This window comes from Vipera ursinii (assembly GCF_947247035.1).
Source record: "Vipera ursinii genome assembly, chromosome: 2".
In the NCBI taxonomy this organism is placed as follows: Eukaryota; Metazoa; Chordata; class Lepidosauria; order Squamata; family Viperidae; genus Vipera; species Vipera ursinii.
The window spans coordinates 180,086,911-180,109,674 of NC_139513.1; the positions used below are offsets into that span (position 1 = coordinate 180,086,911).

The 22,764-nt window shown below is 43.1% G+C and overlaps 1 protein-coding gene across 1 annotated transcript in view; it reads right to left on the reverse strand.

Annotated features, from left to right (window-relative positions):
• Positions 1–22,764, reverse strand: part of KRI1 (KRI1 homolog) — a 95,301-nt gene that overhangs the window by 71,695 nt on the left and 842 nt on the right. Inside the window, exons 3-6 of the mRNA XM_083354679.1 lie at positions 21,307–21,412; positions 21,049–21,151; positions 7,536–7,587; positions 7,385–7,419 (exon numbers count right to left, since the gene is read on the reverse strand). Of these exons, the coding sequence (XP_083210805.1) occupies positions 7,385–7,419; positions 7,536–7,587; positions 21,049–21,151; positions 21,307–21,412 (296 nt within the window). The remainder of the gene's footprint in view (positions 1–7,384; positions 7,420–7,535; positions 7,588–21,048; positions 21,152–21,306; positions 21,413–22,764) is intronic.

Sequence of the window (22,764 nt, forward strand, 5' to 3'; positions counted from 1 at the left end):
TTTGCTTTTTTCAATTTAATTTCCCATCCATGTTCAAAGTATCATTTATAATTTCAAAACAAGTTATATTTGGGTAACCAAAAGCATCCCTTATTCAAAGTTCTTAGCATATTCTTATTTCCCTTTTCATACCCTGTAAACCGCCCTGAGTCCTTCGGGAAAGGGCGGTATATAAATATAATAAAATAAATAAATAAATATTCTGATTACAAATACTATCTATCTAGTTATAATAATACTTCTATTTCTAACAATCTATTCTTAACGATATTCAAACATCTAATTAGTAATAAAGCATCCCCTCTAATAACTTCTGTTTCCTTCAATCTTACTCTAGCTTTCTTCCTTTGCCAACTAACTTTCCAAGTCAATGCATTTGGATCATCAAATAATTCTTCCTCTATTTTTGTATATATTAATTGAAGAAAGAGAAACAATTTAGTTAAAGTATTTTTGGAAGAACTAGCCCACTGATATTCATTAAACAGCCTCCCTCCTTCTCCAGAGTTTAGAATATCTTTTATATATCCATATTTTCTCAAGACTAACTAGATTTGGGTGTACGAATGCTTCCATTGTTGAAAGCCATCCTGGAATTTTCAAATTTATTTTACATTTTATTTTTTCCCATGTTAGTAATAACGCCTTTCTAATGTAGTGGTTTTGGAAATATTTATGAATTTTATTTTTCCCATAACATAGGAAAGCATGCCAACCAAGTTGTAAGTCATGTCCCTCTAGATACAATAATCTTTTATTTCTGAGGGTTATCCATTCTTTTACCCATGTTAACACCAATGCTTGGTAAAATAATATCCAATCTGGCAAACCAAAACCTCCATTTCCCTTAGCTTCTTGTAACATTTTCAATTTAATTCTAACTTTCTTTCCTTGCCAGATAAATCTTAAAATTAAGGACTTCAGGTCTTCAAAAAAAATGTTCTCTAGTTTTATAGGTATCATTTGGAATAAGAAAAGTATTTTTGGTAATATATTCATTTTCACCGTAGCAATTCTCCCTAACATTAACAACTGCAGATTTTTCCAAGTCAAGTTTTATTTGGTTTAGTAATTTTGTTTTTTATCATTGAATATCTTGCTGTCAAATATATTCCGAAATATTTAACCTTTTTAACTATTTGTAGATCTGTTTTCTGACAATTGTTTTTTTGTTGTTTTTCTGTAAGATTTTAAACTATCACTTTAGTTTTTTTTCTATTTATCTTCAATCCTACTGTCTCTCCAAACTGTTCTATCTTTTCCAATAATTTAGGAATCATCTCTAAGGGTTCCTCTAGTCTAGAATGAATACCAAATCATCTGCAAAGGCTTGAAATTTCTTAGCTTTCACCTTTTACCTCTAGTCCTTTAATTTCTAAATCTTGTCTAATATTTCTATTTAAAACTTCAAAGATTAAAATAAATAACAATGGGGATAGTGGATGTCCTTTTCTTGTGCCTTTTCTTAGACTCTGCATAGTCTCCATTTACAATCACTTTTGCTGTTTCTTTGTGATATATTGTCTTGGTCATATTTATAAAATTTTGTCCAAGTCCATTGTTTTTAGTTGTTGTGTCATAAATTGCCAAGCAACATTATCAAATGCCTTTTAAGCGTCTAGAAATACTAATGCCAGTTGCCTCCCTGGATGCATTTCACAATATTCCAATAGGTCCATTATAATTCTTAAATTATTTTTTTATTTGTCTCTTTGGTAGAAATCCATTTTGGTCTGGATGTATAAATTCAATCACAAATCTTTTCAGTCTCTCAGCTATTATTGAAGTAAAGATTTTATAAAGGTAAAGGTAAAGGTTCCCCTGCACATGCATGCTAGTCGTTTCCGACTCTAGGGGCCGGTGCTCATCTCCGTTTCAAAGCCAAAGAGCCAGCGCTTGTCCGAGGACGTCTCCGTGGTCATGTGGCCGGCATGACTAGATGCCAAAGGCGCACGGAACGCTGTTAACTTCCAACCGTAGTGGTCCCTATTCTTCTACTTGCATTTTTACGTGCTTTCGAACTGCTAGGTTGGCAGAAGCTGGGACGAGTAACAGGCGCTCACTCTGCTACGCGGCACTTGGGATTCGACCCGCCAAACTGCCGACCTTCTGATCGACAAGCTCAGCGTCCTAACCCACTGAGCCACTGCGTTGGTATCAGAGTAATATTTGCTTCTGTCCATGTATTTGGGAATTTAGCCTCCAATAGAAATTGATTACAGACCTCTTTCAATGGTAAACGCAGTGTAGACATTTATAAAACTCTACTGGGAGCCCATCTGGTCCTGGTGTTTTGTCATTTTGTTTTTTTATAGCCTCTTATCAATTCCCTCATTGTTATTTTCTCATTTAACATAGTTCTGAAGTTTTCTGAGACTTTTGGTAAGCTAAGTTTTTTCCATACACTTCTTTGAAGTGTTTCATTAGTCGGAACCATGACAGAGTTGTTTTCTCCCATGAAATTTCTTCCATATCACAGTTTCATAATATTCATTATCTTTTTTATTGTCTCACTTTTAAATTGTAGACAACCTTTTTCATCTACTAAATTATTAGTTTTTTCTCCGTTTTTTAAGTTTGTAAGCTAGCTATCTTCCTGGTTTATTTGCATTTTCAAAAAAGTTTTGCTTTGCTCTTTTAATTTGCTGCACCAGTTTTTCTGATTCTATTAAATTTAGTTTGTGTTTTATTATTTCCATTTGTCTTTTCAATACTTTCTTTTGTGGATTTATTTGTAGTTCTAATTCTAATTTTTCAAATTCTTCTCTTAACAATGTTGTATCTTCTTTATTTTCTTTAAAAAAATCATTTCTTTTGTTGCTAATTGTATAAATTCTTTCTCTTTTAATATGGATTGATTCAAGGTCCATCTTAATTTTTTCTGTATCATTTTTAAGGGATTATGGTCTGCCCAAGTGCCTAATTCTATCTCAATTTCCTGCATATTCTTAATTCAGGCATCATCTAAAACACGTCAATTCTGGACCAAGTTTTATAACTGTTTGAGTAAAATGTATATTGTAGCTTTTCTAAATTCGTTTCTCTCCAAGTATCTTGTACACCAAATACCTCTATCATGTTAAAAAAAGTCGTAGGTAGTCTCTTTCTTCCTTGTTTTCCTGTTTTGCTACTTTTATTTTTTTCTGTATCATTTTTAAGGGATTATGGTCTGCCCAAGTGCCTAATTCTATCTCAATTTCCTGCATATTGATTCTTAATTCAGGCATCATCTAAATCACGTCAATTCTGGACCAAGTTTTATAACTGTTTGAGTAAAATGTATATTGTAGCTTTTCTAAATTCGTTTCTCTCCAAGTATCTTGTACACCAATTACCTCTATCATGTTAAAAAAAGTCTTAGGTAGTCTCTTTCTTCCTTGTTTTCCTGTTTTGCTACTTTTATTGTCTAATGTCCCATCTACTATTGCAGACATGTCAAACTCGTGACGTCACGTGATGTCGTGCAATGTATCAGGATGGTTTTGCCATTGCCGGCAATGGGGTGGGTGCGGCTTCTGGATGATGCATCCAGCCCATGGGCCGGCATTAAAATTCCCTACTAAGGAAATATTTTGATATTCCATTTCTACTATTTTTCTATGACATTTTTGATAAAATTCTTCTTGCTTATTGTTTGCTGCATATATTACTATCAAAAGTATCTGTTTTTGATTTAAAATTATTTCCACCATTACAATTCTTCCTCCTTCATCTGAATAGATCATTTTAGAGTTTATTGTCTCTCTAACATATACAGCTACTACTCTCTTGTTTTTGTTGCACTAATGCACAGTAGTTTCCCAATTTTTGGACATTCCAAAAGTTTGTAATATAGTTTTTTATGTTATGTTTTATGTTTAATTATATTTATTTTAATTTCTGCAATTTTAAAAAAAATCTTTTCCTTTTTGATGGGGGAGTTCAGTCCATTTATATTCACTGAAAAAATATCCGTTTTCCTTCTCCATTTTGTTTACTTATGTTTAGGTTTTGTTGATCTTGTGGTTCTCTGCTCTCTTGCCATTCCCTCGCCCTCTTGGTCTGTCTTCTCTTTCTCTTCTTCAATTTGTGTAATTGTTTCCTCTGTTGCTTGTTCTATCTGTTTCTGGACTTCTCTATCCTCTTGTTGGTATTGTGTTCTTTCTTCCAAAAATACTCTGCCTTCCAAATTGAGTCCAATCTTATATTGTTCCAATTAATTAAAATCTCTTCTGGCATTAACTATCTGAACTTTACACCTTTTGCAATTAGCTTTGTAGTCAGAAAGTGATATTGTTTTCGGATGTCCCTTATTCTCTTAGGCATCTGCTTCAACACCACAATTTCCCTGTTTCTGTATTGTAGTGGATTATCCCTAACTCTTTTCAATATCTCATCCCTCATTGTTTTCCTTACAAATCTAACGTGGACTTCTCTAGGCACTTTCTGTTTCATTGCATAGCTTGAATTCATTCTAAATGTCTGATCAATCTTCAATTTCATCTGCCTCCGCCAGTAAATTAATAATCACTTCCCCTATAAATATCTTTCTTGTCTTCAGGTATATTCTGGAATCTTAAATAATATGTCGGGCCTGGCATGCCCGACATTCGGAGGGGCCGCGGAGCGACCCGCCCGGCCCTGAAAACCACCGCCGGCGCCCGCGGAGCGACCCGCCAGGCCCCAAAATCAACCGCCGGCGCCCGCGTCTTCCTAGAAGGCCGGGACAATGCTCGGCCATCGCCTCGCCTCAGCAACCGCCCGCCCAACGTCCGGAGAAGCCGAAAAGCACCCTACCGGCCTCCAGGGACTCTCGGCGGCCTCTTCCTGACTCTTCCTCCCTCGGTGGCGCCCAGAATGGAGAGCGGCGACGTCGAGGCACCGAGTGCAGCCTGCCAGCCTGGGGCCCGCTTGCCAACACGTCCCACAGCACCGTGCCGCTCTTGCCGGCTCCCGGAAGCGACCAGAGAGTCGGGAGGGAGCGCGGCTGGCATGCAAGGCCATGGAGCGGCCAGCTGGCTTTCGGGGGCTGGAGGGGAGGGCGAGAATGCCGTCGCGGCCTGACAGCCTCCGAGGCCGACCAGAGGGCCAGGGAGCGGCTGTACGGTGGGGCGGCCGGTGGACACCCAGCGCTCAAGCGGAAGGACAAGGACGGGTGCCAGGAGGGCTCAGGGGGTGGTGGAGACTGCCGGCGAGTTAGGGAGGGGCTCGGGACACAGCTCATGGCAGACTGGAGAGATGAGGGGGAAAGTGAAATTATGCGGAGCTCTGGGGGAAAGGAGGGTGGTTTGGGCTGGGGGGTGGCTTACCGGCTGCAATGGTGGTGGGGCGGGTGCCAAAGGGTGGACACTGTAGGGGGTGGTAGTTAAGTAAGGTGTGGGCGTGGTGGAATAATTAGGGGTGTGGTGGAGGGTGTTGGCTTTGCCGGCTATTTAGCAGCATTGATTATGCTGTAGAATCAACGCTGACTTCGTTTGTCTTCGAGCAACTGTTTATGAGGCTAATAAACGTGGCTTAGGAGAACCAGCTCCCGTTCCGGTTTCATTCTTTTTGGTGACTCGTCGGACGGGCCCTGAAATAATATACAGCTGTCTCCATTTCCAAGGCTGCAACTGCTCCTTCTAGGCTTTGATTTGCTTGTCCTAGCTTTCATCTTCTTCCATTATTGCCTCCATTTTTTAATCAGTTTCTTCTGATTTATCCTCCATTTTCTGAATTCTTTGTTCATTTTTAGCAATCATTTGTTTATGGACATCAAATTGTGTCTCTATATCAAGCATTTGCTCATTTAGCTTATCTAAGTTGTTTTTTGTCTCTTCATGATTCTTCTTTGTTTCTTGAATTAATTGTAATGTGGCTTGCATTTCTTTTTGGAAATTGTTTTTTTCTCGTAACATTGTTTCAATGGATCCCTGCCTTGCTGGACTAGATGTCCCAGAGGAGGGTACAGAAAAAGGTTTTTTTTTGTAATTTTAGTATGTGGTACACTCATTTTTCAATTAATCAGCTTTTGTAAATCCACAGGAAAAAAGGAAAAGAAAATCCAACTGCTTTAGGCTATAATCCCACCATGAAAAAAGACAACTTTTTAGGCTAATCCAAATATTCCGATCAGTTCAAAAATATAAAGAGCCTCTATCATCTCCAAATAGTTTCTTTAATAGTTGTATCCAGAGCCAGGAGATATGATTATACAAAACTTTTCCTAGCATAGAATCACACAGAATCCTTTTTGTTTACAACAGGTGTTAGTCCAAGGTCAGCAATTTCTCTAGTTCTTTTTGTATTATTGTAGCGCCTTCTTCTTCCCACCACGAGATGTCCTCATTTAACTGTAATGTCTATATCCAGGTTTAAAAAACTTTTAAAAATTCTTTCTCAGGGAAAATAAGAAATTTTCCCAAATCCTAAAAGTTAGCAAAGTTTTCTTGATATCAATCCCAATTTCATTTTCTATATATATATTTTTGTATTCCTTAATATTGTTCCCCCATTTAAGATTTTTTGCCGCTTTTAACTCCCTATTTCCAAATCTTCCTGGGGTCTTTTGCTTTTGGAAATTGTCCAATCCAGGGATTCATATTTGTAAATCCACAGGGAAAAGAAATAAAAAGCTGTCTCATCCAGATCTCAACACGTTGTTGAAAATAAGCTGTTCAGTGGCATGCAGCGTTTCTCGCTTCTTTCCCAGCTGTCTATGACTCGGGCTGTCTGTGCAGTTGCTGGCAGCCTTTCTCCCATCTGTTTGAAGGGTTCCTTAGTTTGATTGGGCTGACCACAATTGGCTCCAAGCTCCCAAGGCTTCCCTTCCTCCTCGTCGCCTCTCCAGGGCAACTTTCCGACCCCTTGGGGTCCCCAGATGGAGCAAAATCAGACTAGGAAACCAGAGTCCCAGTTTCTTTCATCTGTGCCATCATGACAGCAAACTGGAAGTCCCAAATTACATTTTGGTTTAATGTAATGTTCAGATCCAACTAAAGAGAAATTCTCTGCTCCAAACAACCCCAGCAAGATATTTAACAATACTTCAGTTGCCACCAAATATTCTTTGTTTATGGACAAATGCAGCTACAGAAAAATAAAAAGTAAAACTGAAATAAACCCCAGAATCTGTCATTAATCTTAAGAGATGTGCAACAAAAGACAAGGGACAAGCTAATGATCATATAGAAAGAACACTAAGCAAATATGAAATAACTATACCTTACTCCCCCAATGCCTATGGAGAAACAGGGTTCCAAGATGATTTAGTTCCAAATCACACCTCTTTTTTATAGTCATTTACCATTTGGAGGATATGTACACATACAGAGCAATCAGCATAATGATTTTGAACCGCCCAAGTTGTTTCCATTCAGTTCCTGCCTTTCAGATAGCTAATAACTACAATGAATTCTTGCCTCACCTCTCCTTCAGCTCCTTCTGTTCTTCTACATAAGTCTAGAAAAAGGGAAAAAGAAAATTCAGCCAGTAACTTTACATGTTTTAGATTTTAGAACTGTTTGAGGGGATCCAGACTTCAAATTGATATACTTGCAAACCCCTTCCAGACTCACCAGTTGATTTTTAACTGTTATCTCTTCTTCATCCTCTTCATCAGCATATTTGCTACAGAAAAAAAGAACGATGAGTTGACCAATCTTTGCTCACAAACACTTGAAATTAAAGAAACCAAATTATCTGAAACATAAATTTCAGTCCTCTGATACTGATGAGATATTGCTTCCAAAGAGGTTGAATCTTCTCAGAAAGAAACAAAGCTGCTCATACATTCATCCTACTGCTAAGCTGATATAAACTTACTAAGGATGGGAAATTGAAGTACGAACATTTTCTTTCAGTTCCAGATACAGAAATGTAGCACGGGAAACCTAACTCCTCTATACTGCAAAAACGCAAGTGTCATTACATGAAAATATGGTGACAAGATAGTCTACTACAGAATCACTGAATTTCTCATGTCATTGGAAAATTCACTTTGTTAGACATGCCATCTGAAGGGTTTGGAATAAAGTTCCCTACAAAGATTCCTAGGTATTATCCTAGGAAGCTTTCTTTAGAAATTTGTTAAATGAGTTTTGCCCTATGTTATGACTTTTCTTGCCACAGTTGTTAAGTGAATCACTGTAGCTGTTAAATTAGTAACACAGCTATTAAGTGAATATGGTTTCCCCATTGACTCTGCTTGTCAGATGGTTGCAAAAGGTGATCATATGACCCCAGGACAGTGCAATGGTCATAAATTTGAGTTACTTGTCAAGCATCCAAATGTAAATCACATGACCACAGGGATGCTGCAACGGTCATAAGTGTGAAGCCATATAGGGACACAGTATTCTACTGCAGAGTAGACAAACTTTAGTGCTGATGACATAACGGCAGCTGAAGCTCCCTGCTAGTTTACAGCAGGGTTGTCAAACTCAATTTCATTGAGGGCCGCATCAGCATTGTGGTTGCCCTCAGGGGGGCCGGGTGTGTGTGGCCAGGGTGTGCGTGGCCTACTGGGTGGGCATGGGTTGAGTGGGTGTGGCCTACTGGGTAGGCATGGCATCATTCACGTCAAGGGTACCTATGGGCAGAAGGAGATGGGACCGGGGCAAGTGCCAAGGCATGGTCCACTGGAAGAGCTTCACTGTTCCTCTCAGGCCAGGGCGGGGGCTGGACTGTGGCACGGAGGTCAAATGCCCAGCCCAGCCCTCAAGCACCCGCGGCACTAAGCCCAGTCCCACTTCCCCAAGGGGGCACCCAGCTGCACTTACCTCCTCAAGGCTGCTGCTGCTGTGCTTGCTCTCCTTAGCCAGGTTGCTCATGATGGGTACGAGGGCAAAGTCAAGACAGAGGCCCACTCCATCTCCATGTGAGGAGACCTGGCTTTGTATCCAAAGCTTCCTTAGCAATAGGATGGGAGACACACACACCCCACCAGGATAGACCAAGGAGGAGGAGGCAAGGGGATGGTGAAAGGGCAGCAGGGAAGGATTAAGGCAGGACTTCCCTCAGACCCTCCCTCTCCTTCCTTCCTTCCTTCCTAAGAATGGTGGGAAAATATTTGAAATGAGGGAGGAAGAAAAACAGGCAAGAAATGCAGCTGAGGAAGTGTCATCCTTCATGAGGAATGAAGAAATGCACCATCGCCTGGAAGTGGCCAGCACATGGCCCTTGCCTACTTCACATATCTGGTTTGGTGGGCTGTGAGGAAGGGGATGCCATGAGCAGCATGAGAGTTGATGTAACCTGCACAATGCTGCCCAGCCCCCAGCCTTCCCGGTTTTGGCAGGCAGTGGTGTGCTCTCCTCACAGTGTCGAGAGGCTGAGCTGGGTGGCATGAATCTGAAGAGAAGCGCAATGCTGCCCAGCCTCTAGCCTGCCTGAAGTAGGCAGGGCTGTGTGCTGGCCACTTCCAGGCGATGGTGTATTTCTTCATTCCTCACAAAGGGTGATACCTCCCCAGCGTGCGCCCAAGGGGCAGGGCCGACGCGGCAGGGGCTGGTCCCTTGCTGTTTCCAGACAGCCTTGTGGAGCTAAGACTGAATGCGTTTCAGCATAGATGGCCACCACAAAATTGTACATTGGCTCCTGGCCGGTCTGGGCCAGGGCCAGGGCCAAGGCAGCGGGGGCCGTTCCCTCACTGTTTCCAGGATGGGTTCGTGGGCCACATGAAACCACTTCGCAGGCCAGATCTGGCCCCCAGGCCTTGTGTTTAACATGTCTTGTTTACAGCTTTCCAGTGCAAAAATAAGCCCCCAATATAAGCACACATTCAAAATGAGCAGGAGGCATAGTTTAGAAAAACTTTATCTATAAAATATATATAAACATGATACATACAGTTTCATTTAGCTCTGGGGAACATCAACAACTCTTAACTTGGAGATCAAAAGAAAACAACACAGAGAAAACAAGACACGCCCAGACCTAGACTGGATCACATGCCTCACACAGCCAATATTGTGTCTTAATCAAAAACAGTTCTCATTGGCTGGTTTGTTGCTATGGCTATTCTAGTTTATAAAATTTCTTACACACTGACACTTTCCATTTTGTTGTTGTTGTTAGTTGCGAAGTCGTGTCCGACCCATCGCGACCCTATGGACAATGTTCCTCCAGGCCTTCCTGTCCTTTCCATTTAGTTTGACATAATTTCTGAACTATGTTATTCCTAGTATTGATTTTTGCTGCCGTATTCTCTAGGTGTATCTTATAGTAGAGACTCCAGTCCTAAGTACTTTGGCTGGGGATCATAGGGGAATAGGTTGTTGTTTAAGTAGACCTTCAGGGCTTAAACAAGCTAGTTTGTTGTTAAGGTGGAAGCACATGGCTACTGTTTTGCTGGTGCTAGGAGTAAGCCTCCAGTCAGTGAAGAGTTTTTCCAAGATTTTAAGATCTTTGGACAGGAACCTGCCTGCCACCTCCATGTGTTTTTCTTGTCTTGCTGCTGGCATATCTGATATATATGTTGAATAGTGTAGGTGCCATTACAGAGCCTTGTGGAAAGCCAATATTTAATCTTCTTACCTTACCTATGTTGTCCCTCATTATTATCTGAAAGGACCAATCACTCAGCATGTTATTAATTACTTGATAGAGATTTTTGCAGGGGATATGGCAGTTTGTATAACAACCCGTCCTTCCAAACTGTGTTGTATGCCTGTTAGGTCTACAGATTTGGCCATGGTTTTGAGACCTCATTGGAATCCTGCTTCAATATAGTATGTTAGGTTCCAGTCTTGTTGGAAGCTGGCTTGTTCCACAGGCAGATGTTTATCTATTATGGGACCTATCCTGTTTATAATTAATCTTTATAGCAGGAACTCAAAAGGGTGATTGGGTGGTAGCTATTAACTCTGTCTTATAGTTTGCCAGGTTTTAGAAGTGATGTTATTCTAGCATTTTTTAATTCTGATGGAAGGCAGCCGTTGGAAACTACATCTGAAAGGAATTTACCAATCCAATTCTGTGTGCGCCTCCAAAGTTTATCAGGAATTCTGGAGGAATACCATTGATGCCTGATGCTTTATCACATTTCAGACTACCAATGTCAGTGTCAATTTCCTTTATAGAGAAAGCATTTCACCGGAATGCTGAAAAGCTGAAAATGCTTTTTTGATGAGAATGGGGTGTCCTTTCACCCTTGGAGCTTTGGAGAGAGATATAGCTCAGGGGACTATTTGGTCAGGGGTTATACTGGGTGTTTGTCATGCGGGTTGCCTAACTCCACTCAGTTTTCTTAATAGGCCCCAAGCTTTCCTGCTGGATTTGCTGAAACTTAGTGATTCTGTGTATTGTTCCCACTTCTTACATCAAGCTTCATCCAAGCTGTGTAAAAAACCATCGGTGATCTTGGGATCACGCTCTGTAAAAGGTTTGGTAGAGTCCTTCAGTCCATCCTGGGATGTACTCTCTTCTAAATCCTTGAGGGATATGTCTTTTCGTAAAGGCGATTATCGCCTTCAAGAATCTATGATAATGCTGACTACTTGGTGAAATCCACTGTATGAATGAACCTTTATTGTCAAAGTACAACTATGTGTACATTGAGATTAGCTGAGCCTCCCTTTGTGCTCCCACCCCCCCAACACACAGTGACAACAAACCCTCCATCTTACTACACCATGTGAACCAACTACACCACACACCGGCCTCCCAAGTCAATTCTGTAAAATTCACAAAAGTTATTTCTCATTCAAAAGCCTAACAGCCCACAGATAAAAGCTGTTTTCAGCCTGTTGGTGCGGCTGGCTATATTCCTATATCTCCTACCTGATGGTAGGAGAGTAAAGAGATACCATCCAGGGTGTGAGTCATCCCTGAGAATTTTCCTCACTCTTCCAAGGCAACGAGCCCTGGCGATGTCATCCAGTGGTGTCAGGGGACAGCCTACAATGTCTTGTGCTGTACTCACCACCCTCTGTAATACTTTCCTATCTGCGGCTGTCAGACCAGCATACCAAACCACAATATCATACGAGAGGACGCTCTCTATAGTAGACTGGTAAAAGAGGGTCATTAGCCGTTGTTCTACCCTGTTCTTCCGCAAGACCCTGAGAAAGTGAAGCCTCTGTTGGGCCTTTCTAGCCACCTGGGTTGTATTAACTTTCCAGGTCAGAACTTCACAGAGGTAGACTCCCAGAAATTTAAAGGCGGAAACTCTTTCCACACAGTCCTTCCCGATGTAAAGTGGGGCAGGTTCCTCCTTTTTCCTCCGGAAGTCTAGCACCATCTCTTTCGTCTTGCCGATGTTCAGGTGCAAGTTGTTGTTACTATACCATATGGATAGTTTTTGTACCTCTGCCCTGTATGCTGTCTCATTTCCACCTGTAATAAGACCCACCACAGTTGTATCATCTGCGAACTTAATTATCGCAGTGGATGGGTCAGATGATACACAGTCATATGTGTATAAAGAGTACAGGTAGGGGCTAAGTACACAGCCCTGTGGCGAGCTGGTGCAAAGCTTCAGGGGGGTGGACAAAGCAGACCCGACCCTCACTGTTTGTAGCCGGTCCCTAAGAAAGTCTTGAATCCAATCGCAGATGGCGGGGGAGAATTTCAAGTCAGTCAGCTTCTCGATGGGAATGCTCGGCAAAATGGTGTTAAAAGCTGAGCTATAGTCAACAGAAAGCATCCTGACATAACTTCCAGGTTTCTCAAGATGACTTGCTACAGGGTGTAAAGCAGTAGCTATGGCATCGTCTGTCGACCTATTTCCCCTATAGGCAAATTGATGTTTATCAAAATCCAGTGGAAGGCATGTCCTGAGATGTTGGAGAACCAATCTTTCGAAGCATTCATGACTACAGACGTTAATCCAATAGATCTGTAGTCGTTCAGGCACTCAACTGCAGTTTTCTTGGGGACCGGGACAATGGTAGCTGCTTTCAAGGACGATAGTACACATGCCGTTTGCAGGGAGATGTTAAAAATCCTTGTCAGGACCCCTGCTAATTGGTCGGCACAATTCCTAACCACTATCCCCAGCACCCTGTCTGGGCCTGCAGCTTTGCTGGGATTCACAGCCTTCAATACAGCTCTCGCTTGGTGTTTACACAGGGTGAGTGGCTGAAAATCAGAAGGCCGGCCGGCAGAAGCTATGGGGTCTGATCTTTTTACCTCGTAGCGAGCGAAGAAGATATTCAGCTCCTCAGCCAACGAGGCAATGGTGTTAGCCATGCTCCTCGTACTGCCCTTGTAGTTGGTTAAGTGCTGCAGTCCCTGCCATACTTGCCTCGGATCATTGTCTGCTAAGTGGTTCTCCACCTTGTGTTTATATTGTTGTTTCACCATCCTAATGCCTCTTCTGAGATTTGCCCTGGGCTCTCTGTATGTGTCCCTGTCCCTTGCCTTAAAGGCAGAATCCCGGGCTCTCAGGAGTGTTCGTATCTCTGCAGTCATCCAGGGTTTACAGTTCCCGTAAACTCTAATGCACTTTTCTGTTGTTACACTATCAGTGCATGTTCTAATATAAGAGAGTACGGCATCTGTACATGCATTCAGATCTTGTTCTTTGAATACATTCCAGTCAGTGGTTTCAAAGCAGTCCTACAACTGGCTGAGAGCACCTACTGGCCAGGTTTTGACCCTTTTTGTGACTGCCTGAGTTCTTTCCTAAGAGGGACATACTTTGGGCACAACAGGAGTGAAAGATGGTCAGATGTACCCAGGTGAGGGAGAGGGAAAGCTCTGTATGCCTGGTTTTAACAAGGTTTTCAGCAAATTTGGGTCAGTTGACTTTTTGAAAGTTTCATCTGGGTCTGGGATACAGATTATGGGAATTTGGATGAAAATTATATATAAAGATTTGGGTAAAAATTATATATAAAGTTACTTCAAATGTATGCAGGAAGTGTAAATGTAAAGAAGGAACTTATTATCATCTATGATGGACTTCCAACAAAGCCAAGTGTCATGGTTCCGACAGATAAAATTCTTCAAAGAACCTTGAGGCATTGTTTACCTTAAAGTAAAGTTAAAGGTTCCCCCGCACATGCGTGCTAGTCATTTCTGATTCTAGGGGCCGGTTCTCATCTCCGTTTCAAAGCCGAAGAGCCAGCGCTTGTCCGAGGACGTCTCCGTGGTCATGTGGCCGGCAAGACTAGATGCCAAAGGTGCACGGAACGCTGTTTACCTTAAGGAGTCTTTAATCAAAAGAGCATAGCTTCGGCAGGTACATGGTCAAGCCGAAATCTGGATTCCCCTCCCCTAAGAACACAGTATCAAGCACAGTTCCTCTCTCTAATTAACTGTCATAAATCACATTCTTCAGTTAGTTTGAATTGTAAGCTTTCCCTCCTGTTTAACAGCCTGCCAAATTCTTATCTTCTCTTATTACAAACAGTCTTGAGATACATTCTCCCTACTCCCCCCCCAGAGTCCACTAATTCTAACTCTAAAAGTAATATACAAGTTAAAGAAAAAGACTACATCACCCTATGTTGTCAAGCAAGAACATCTGATGTTAGCAGCATTGACACCAAGATATATTGGAATAGGATTCATATCTTAATACAGAAGATTCTTAAAGTGAATACAAAGATAAAGCTAGAGACTTTTGTTTTAGTCCTAATGGACAAAGAACTTGAAAAATAAATTGGAACTGCGATATTACTGTGTTTCCCCAAAAATAAGACCCATGCCGAAAATAAGCCCAGGGGGGTTGGGCATGGCCAGCACAAGCAGCTGCGCAAGCTGGGGCCGAAGGCGTCCTTGGCGCAGTGCAGGTAAGTCTGCAATCAGAGGCAGAGGTGGGGGGAAGTGTTTGGGTATCTATGGGGCACTTCAGAACCGAGCGAATCACTTTGTTCCGAAGTGCCCCATAGGCGCTCAAACACTTCCCTCTGAGATCTGACAGAGAATAAAAGCTCCATTTGGTTGCAAATGGGACGCCTGAAGACAGAGCTAATCACTCCATTTCAAAAAGCCCCATTTGCAAAGAGACGGAACTTCCATTCTCTGTCTGATCTCCGTTCACAGGAAGTGTTTGGGTGCCTATGGGGTGCTTTGGAATGAAGCGATTCACTCGGTTCAAAAGTGCCCCATTGGCACCTACTTTTGCCCCGGAGATCTGACGGAAACTGGAAGCTCCATCTGCTTGTGAATGGGATGCTTGGAGACAGAGCTAATCGCTCCATTTCAAAGTGCCCCATTTGCAAGGAAACTGAGCTTCCTTGAAGGAGATGGAGCTTCCTCTGCCTCCTTACCAGCCTGAGGCTCTAATCTTGGCACTAGATTTAAATAGCATGTAATGATGCCGGAGGGGCCGTCCTGGGGGAGAGGATTCTGCTGTTGCTGCTGGCCAGCCTGGGGTGTGCTCTGCCGCTGCCTCCCAAGTTCCACTTTCACCCGCTGTTGAGGATTTTCATGTCTGTCAGCTGGCTTGGGAGGCAGCAGCGGGGGGCAGCCCAGGCCAGCCCAACAGCAGCAACAGCAGAATCTTCCCTCCAGGACAGAGCACTATGCCGCCGCCACTGCTTCCCAAACCAGCTGCTGCATATGAAAATCCTGGGTAGCAGGCAAAGGTGGAGTTTGGGAGACAGCATCAGGGCATGGCCCAGGATGGCCCAGCAGCAGCAGCAGAATCCCACCAGGATGGCTGGTAACGAGGTAGAGGCTCCAGGTGGGGATGGCAGATGCATGGGGCAGGTCAGGCGACTAGCAGAGAGCTCCGCCACCACTGCTGCTTCCCCCTTGGAGCTGCAAGCATGAAGCAGTCTCCTTTAAGCCCCCCGCAGCCTCCAGGCATCTTTTTTCTGCCAAGGGCCATTTGGATATTTATAACATCATTTGCGGGCCATACAAAATTATTAACTTAAAATTTAGTCTGCTATATTTGATCAAACATTTAACTATCTCACTTGTAATATGATGGCTGGAACTGCTTCTTTTTGGTGAGGCGTGTGATGTTAGCTGGTACCGAGGGGAGTCGTGCACAACATGTCTCTACTCGGCAGTGAAATGGGAGAAGCTGGGACCGAAGACAGCAGTGAGTCAGCTGTCCAAAACTATCCCAGAGAAGGCACTTCCATCTGGTTGGAGGAAGCCGTTGCCCTAGAAGACTGCTCGACATTGAGGTGGTCACTCAGTGACGGGAAGAAAGAAGACTGGGAAGAAAGAACGCAAAGAGTAACTTTCACCCGAGGTCAGAAGAAGACTCGAAAGTAAAGGACAGAAATCTTTTCTGACAATAAAGAATCAGACAGGCAGTTAGACCTGATGGAGGGGATCTTGAAGTGCGCCACGCGTTACATGGTGGAAGTTTTCGAGGACCTGAAAGCCAGATCCCTGGGCTGCCAAGAAAGGGAAGAAGAACTAGCCGAGGAAATCGAACACGGTGAAGGAGAGACTGTAACCACCGAGGCGGTAGGTGGGGCTGCGGGGTTGACAAAAACTACTCAGGCAGTCTGACAGCAAGCACTCCTTGGAGGGCCCGGTCCCCATGACCACTTCAAAAGAGAACTCCCCCGGATGAGCCAAAGCTAGTTCCATTGGGAGTTAAATTTGATGGGGATCCTCAACAATTGGGATTCTTCTTGGCTCACATCCTCACATACATTCAAGTGTATGGGAGGTCTCTCTCCAACTATGCAGCTAAGATCAGGGTCATCACCCTAGGCACCAGATGGATGGTGACTCTATATAACTGCGACACTCCTGAACTCCGAAATTTTAACCGGTTCATGACCTTCCTGAGATGCCGGTTTGAAGATCGGTTGGCAGACCAGAAGGCTTGGGATCATATAAAAACAGTGAAACAGGGGCATTGACTGGAGGTGTTTCGCGACTTGGCTTGCCACCTCAACTGGCCCAAAGACATCCTGAAAAGCTGTTTCCAAGACAGGCTAAACAATGATCTATAAAATGCTTTTGTGGCCCAGGGAGCACCAGCTCGCCTGTATGTCAAGCTGGTATGTCCTAGCTAAAGAAGTGAAAATCGACCAGACCCACAACCTGTACCGTTCTACAAAGTCAGGTGTGTGTGTGTGAAGCCAGCCGGAGAAGAGAAGGAGAGGCCAGCAAAATCTCAGTGAACCAACCGCATTCCTCTGCCTGATTCAAGTGCAGCAAAGAAGGGCGTTGTGCCATGGAATGCTGCAGCAAAACTCCGGCTAGGAAGCCACATTGCCCAGCACTTGAAAGACATGGCCCTGAAGTCCACTGGAGGTTATGGAGCTCCCCCAAGCCCCAAAGGCTGGGAGCAGAGCTCCAACCCCATCAGGCAACGAGCTGGGGATGTCGGAGTGCAACTATGACAACGACTCATTGTTAAGTGGGCCGATTGAACCCCTATGCCCATAGAACTGTCGATCCCAGGCATGGGCAGGAGAATGGCCATAACTACACTGATGGACTTGGGATGCACCAGTGCTTAATAAGCCCCAGCCTAGTTGGGAAAAAGGGACTTCCCCTTAGGAAACTCAAAGACCCCATTGCCTTTTGTCAGCTCGATGGGTCCGTGGCAGGGGGCATCCCAGCAAGCTTTGTCACTGAACTCCTGGGACTCACCATGGGATGCCACTGAGACACTTTGGCTTTCATTGTGGCTCTTGGCATGGAATGGCCCCTTGTCCTTAGGCTAACCTGGTTAAAGAAATAGAAGCCCTTTATCGACTGGAGAGAGGGGAGGTAAAGTTCCCAAGGAAGAGAGCTCCTCCCCGGGGTTGCCTGGTAATAGAACGGAGGGTCCGAAGCAAGAATTAGTGTCAGCGCTGAGTGAGGAAGAGACTCAGAGCATTCCAAAAGAGTACCACAATTTAGCCGAGGCTTTCAGTGAAAAGAGGTCAGACTGTGCAATTGAAATCATGCCAGGGGCTGTTACCTAAACTGAAACTATATTTGATGACTCCTAGGGAACTAAATGAGCTATGCAAGCTCATTGACAAGAATTTAACCCGGGGTTTCATCCAGCCAGCCAGACTTTGGGTGGCAGCCCCTGTGCTATTCAGAGAGAAGGATGGGTCTCTTCATCTCTGCTTGGATTATAGGTGTTTGTACACAGTATCCATGGAAAACATGTACCCCCTGCCCCTCATGAGGTACATGCTAGCTCACCTAGCAAAAGAAAAAATCTTCTCTAAATTTGACTTGTGAGAAGTGTACTATCGCATTAAAGAGGGGGATGAATGGAAGACTGCTTTCCAACTGCCCCCTAGGTTGCTTCCAATTTAGGGTGCTCCCTTTCAGGTTACATGAAGGCCCAGCAGTGTTCATGCAACTAATCAATGAGGCCCTCCATGAGCTCTTGTACAAGGGGGTTCTGGTGTATTTGGACGATATCTTGATATCTTGGATCTACATTGAAACTAAAGCCAAACATGTAAAGTGAGTTAGGGCAGACCTAAAGAAGCTCCGCACTGCTAAATTGTATGCCAAATTCTCAGTGTGAATTTCTAATGATAGAATTGACTATCTGGGCTATAACATCTCCCACAAAGGAGTGGAGATGGACCCATAGAAAGTGCGGGCCATCATGGAGTGGACCCCTCCCTGCACCAGGAAGCAGTTACAGAGCTTTCTGGGATTTGCCAACTTTTACAGGAAATTTATCCCCTTGTTTGTTCAAACTTACTGAAAACTAAGGGAGGGGGTAAGCCGAAGTCCAGCCAGCCACTAAAATGGACAGCAGAATATCAATCTGCATTCAAGAAACTTAAGAACTTTTTATTTATTTATTTTTTATTTTAATTCCATTTATATCCCGCCCTTCTCCGAAGATTCAGGGCGGCTTACAAGCTTAGCAGTAGCCTTCATTCTATGTATATGCCTGCTTATTAGGGCTTTCACACACACCCCAAGCGGCATTATTACAAAGTCAGCTTAATTGCCCCCAACAATCTGGGTCCTCATTTTACCTACCTCGGAAGGATGGAAGGCTGAGTCAACCTTGAGCCTGGTGGGATGCGAACCTGCACTAATTGCAGGCAGCTGGTGTTACTTAAGGAGGCATTAGCCCACTGCTCCACCAAGGCAGTGGAGCTGGTATTGAAAAGCCATTTGTGATTCAGGCTGACGCTAAGGATGTGGCAGTGGAGGCGCATTACTGCAGAAAAACCAGCAGGGTCAGTTACAACCCTGTGCTTACACATCCAAAAATTGTCTGAGACTGAACAATGATGGGCAGCTTGGGAGAAGGAGGCCTATGCAGTGAGATGGGCCCTCTTAACCTGGTGACATTTCTTAGAAGACATTTCTTTTCAGGTCTGGACTGATCATAAGAATCTCGAACCTTTAAAAAACCCCAGGAGATTGTCTCTGAAACAGGCATGCTGGACTCAACACTTCCACCATCCACTACCTGCCCGGAGGAAAAAACTTCCTGGCAGATGCTTTGTCAGGAATGCCACAATACAACAGTAGGATGGCAGAGGTGGTTAAACCCCTCCTTTCCCCACAGTAACTGGTGGCCCCTGTCACTACGAGAGTGCAGGCTAAGAAAATCCTGCCATTAGACAATGTGGGGGTCGAGGAGTTAAAGAAGGCGCTGGAAAAAGATGAGTGGTTTGGAGGATACAGACACCTCTGTTCGATGCAAGAGGGTTTGGTCTGTGTTGGAAGGAAGCTGTATATGCCTGCAAGTCAGAGACTTAAAAATCATACAGGCCTATCACAATTCGAAAAAGACAAGACACTTTGGGTTTGTAAAGACTCTTCACCTGCTTAAGCGGCAATTTTGGTGGCCATCTTTAAAGAAAGACATTGAAAGCTATGTGGCCAGCTGCCCAACGTGACTGGCCAAGCGAAGGCAGGGGAAAATGCCTGGCCTCCTGCAGCCAGTAGCGAGCCCTTTAGCACTCTGGAGAGCAATCTCCATGGATTTTATTGTGGAGTTACCTGAAAGCATGGGAAATACTGTCATTTGGGTTGTCACTCCAAACAAAAAGGTCAATCAATCAATTTCAACTTCTCGCAAAAAAACAACAATCATGTCTCAAAGTTGGAATTGATTGACCTTTTTTCCTCTCAGATACTTAGTTTCCCTGCATGCTGCGGCAGCAGATCACAAAGGAGAAACGGCACGGTGCTGGAAGCCAGGTAAGCAAAGAAATGCAATTCCTGAAGGAAGCAAGGGCATTTGGACAGTGGTGTGGCAAGCTCTCCAGCTCCACGGGGAAGGGGCAGCTGGCATGGATGCTGACGGCAGGATGCCTCCCCACTTTACCACCCTCTCTCCCTGAGCCTCCGGGACTCCACCTGCCACTTTGGTCCTGGGGCAAGGGCCCCCCCGCTCTGGCCGGAGGTCAGCCTGACTACCCCCACCTCAGCACCCTTCCCGCCCCCACATTTATTAATGATAGTTGTAGCATCCTGGGACCATGTGATCCCATTTGTGAACTTCTCAGTCAGCCTTCAACAAGCAAAGTCAATGGGAAAAGCTTTGTAACCACAATTCATTTAACAACCGTAGCAAAATATGTTGTAAAATCAGGCACATTTTACTTAAAAACCACCTTGCCTAGCAATAGAAATTTTGGTCCCAACTGTGGTTGTAGGTTGTATAATGTATCAATGAATATTAAAAATTACATGCCAAAGAAATGTCATAAAAATTGCAGATAGCTTTCAGGAAATCTGTTACATGGTAAAATGCGTATTCACCACTGAGTGCCTGTTTCCTCTCTTATAATGCCTTCTTTTGAGAGTGAACGTAAATACAATTCTCTTCTTGCTAACTATTCCAGTGCCTGGGTGAGCATTTGAAAGACAAGGCATTGGGGGGGAGGAGAGGAGACGAGAGGAAAACTAAGATAAAATCATAAGCACAGTTGTAGTCATGTGATTTTCCACTTAGTGATTTAGTTCCTAGTCCCAATCGTGATCACTAAATGAGAACTACTTGTACCATTGAAAAAATACTTGAACACAGAAGATATGTATTTGGACTTAATATGAGGATAAAGGTTCAAATACTTATCTTCTGTGTTTTGTCAATGACTTGAAACCTCAGAAAATAAGTGTAAAACGTACCTAATGCTATCCCAATTACACTCCTCTCTAAAATCATTTAAGCAAAGATAAACTCTCAGTGTTCAACATCTCTAACCTATATATGAGGTAGTCCAACTTTTTATGTCTTACCCTGCCTTCTCCACCATAACTTTTCTCTCATAATCCTTAAGAAACATGGGCTTTTTCTTCTTCTTTTTAGAAGTCTTCTTACAAACAATGGCTGAACAAGAATCTGAGAAGAGAATCAAGCATAATTGATCACCTGACAACTACTAGTAAAGTTAAATCTCATTACCCAACCCAAATAACGAAATGTGTGTATTTATATTTGGATAAAAAGCCACTGGACAGTTGCCTTAATCTAACAAATTTGTAAATTATACTCACCTTCCTCAGTGTAGAAAGTGACATTCTTTTGATAAATTCGGGGATCCTTTGTTTTTAATAAGCCTAACATGGAATAAAAAGCACGATCCAGTTTGGGGTCAAGTTCCTATCATAGAAGGAAAGAATCACCAAAGCATTAGAAAAAAAAATAGTTGCTCTGTGGTACTATTTTTCAATTTTTCCCAGCAAATATAGAACCTGAAAAGTATAAACAACAGAAAGCTTTATAGCTTGTCCTTTATAACTGAGTCCCTTAGGACAGAGGTCCCCAATCTTTTGGGCACCAGGGACCGGTTCTGTGGGGAGGTTTTTCTACGGACTGGGGGGTGCATGGTTTTGTGTGCTGCCTGCATCCCACAGATGTGGCTTTGCTTGTCTGTGTGGCCTAGTTGCAGGTATACAGCAGCCCAGTAGTGGTCCACGGACTGGGGATTGGGGATCCCTGCCTTAGGAAGTCTGATCCTGCTATCCTTCAAAAGAGCTCTGAAGACAGGGCCCTTTCCCCAGAAAAGAGCTTTATCCAGTGCTTATTGCTAAGAATCCTCCCTGGCCCTCTCCATGTCTTTTATCACTGTTTTTAATTTATTGCTTTTGCTTTTAATCCTTGCAAGACACAGAAAATCCTCAATGAGTGGAAAGCATTAGATACACATTATTTAAAAATTTAAATTATAAGTAACACTTCTAGGAAGGTGATAAGAACCGCATCCCCTGGCAGCAAATATCAGAGTTCCCCTTTGCGAACCCCTGGGAAGGCAGCGTTTCACTTGCACAGGGAAACGGCCCCTAAACGTCAACCCAGCCGTCGCTCCGAATGCTTTGGAATTTCAGTTTTCAGAGTAGCAAGGGAACAACACTCCTCAGGAAACGCAACCCAATATACCCAATTGAAAGCTAGGTGGAAGTTAGATCAAAAGGTTGGCATCACAATTATAGATCAAAATTTAGTAAAACAAATTAGAGACTTAAATTGTGCACATATAAAGAGGATATGTAATGCTTTAATTGAATTGGATTCGGAAACGGAATTAGTTAAAGACTGTATGATAAAGTGGGCACAAAATATTCAGGAACCAATTTCGCTGGACACTTGGGAGATAATTTGGGTCAGAAATGTTAAATTTATTCAGGCTCAAAACTTAAGAGAAAATTTTTATAAAATGTTTTATAGATGGCATCTGGATCCCAAGAAGTTGTCTAACATGTATCCTAAATTACAGTCTAAATGTTGGAGATGTGGTAGTTTAGAAGCCACCTATTTTCATATGTGGTGGACTTGTAGAAATATAAAAGCTTTTTGGATTAAAATTTGGTGGAACATTCAAAAGATTTTTAAGAGAAAGATAAAGTTTTCTCCACAATTGTTTTTATTGGGTATTGTTGTAGATTGCGATGTTAAAGAAACCAATTTGATGTTGAAGATGATAACAGCAGCACGGTTACTGGTGGGACAATATT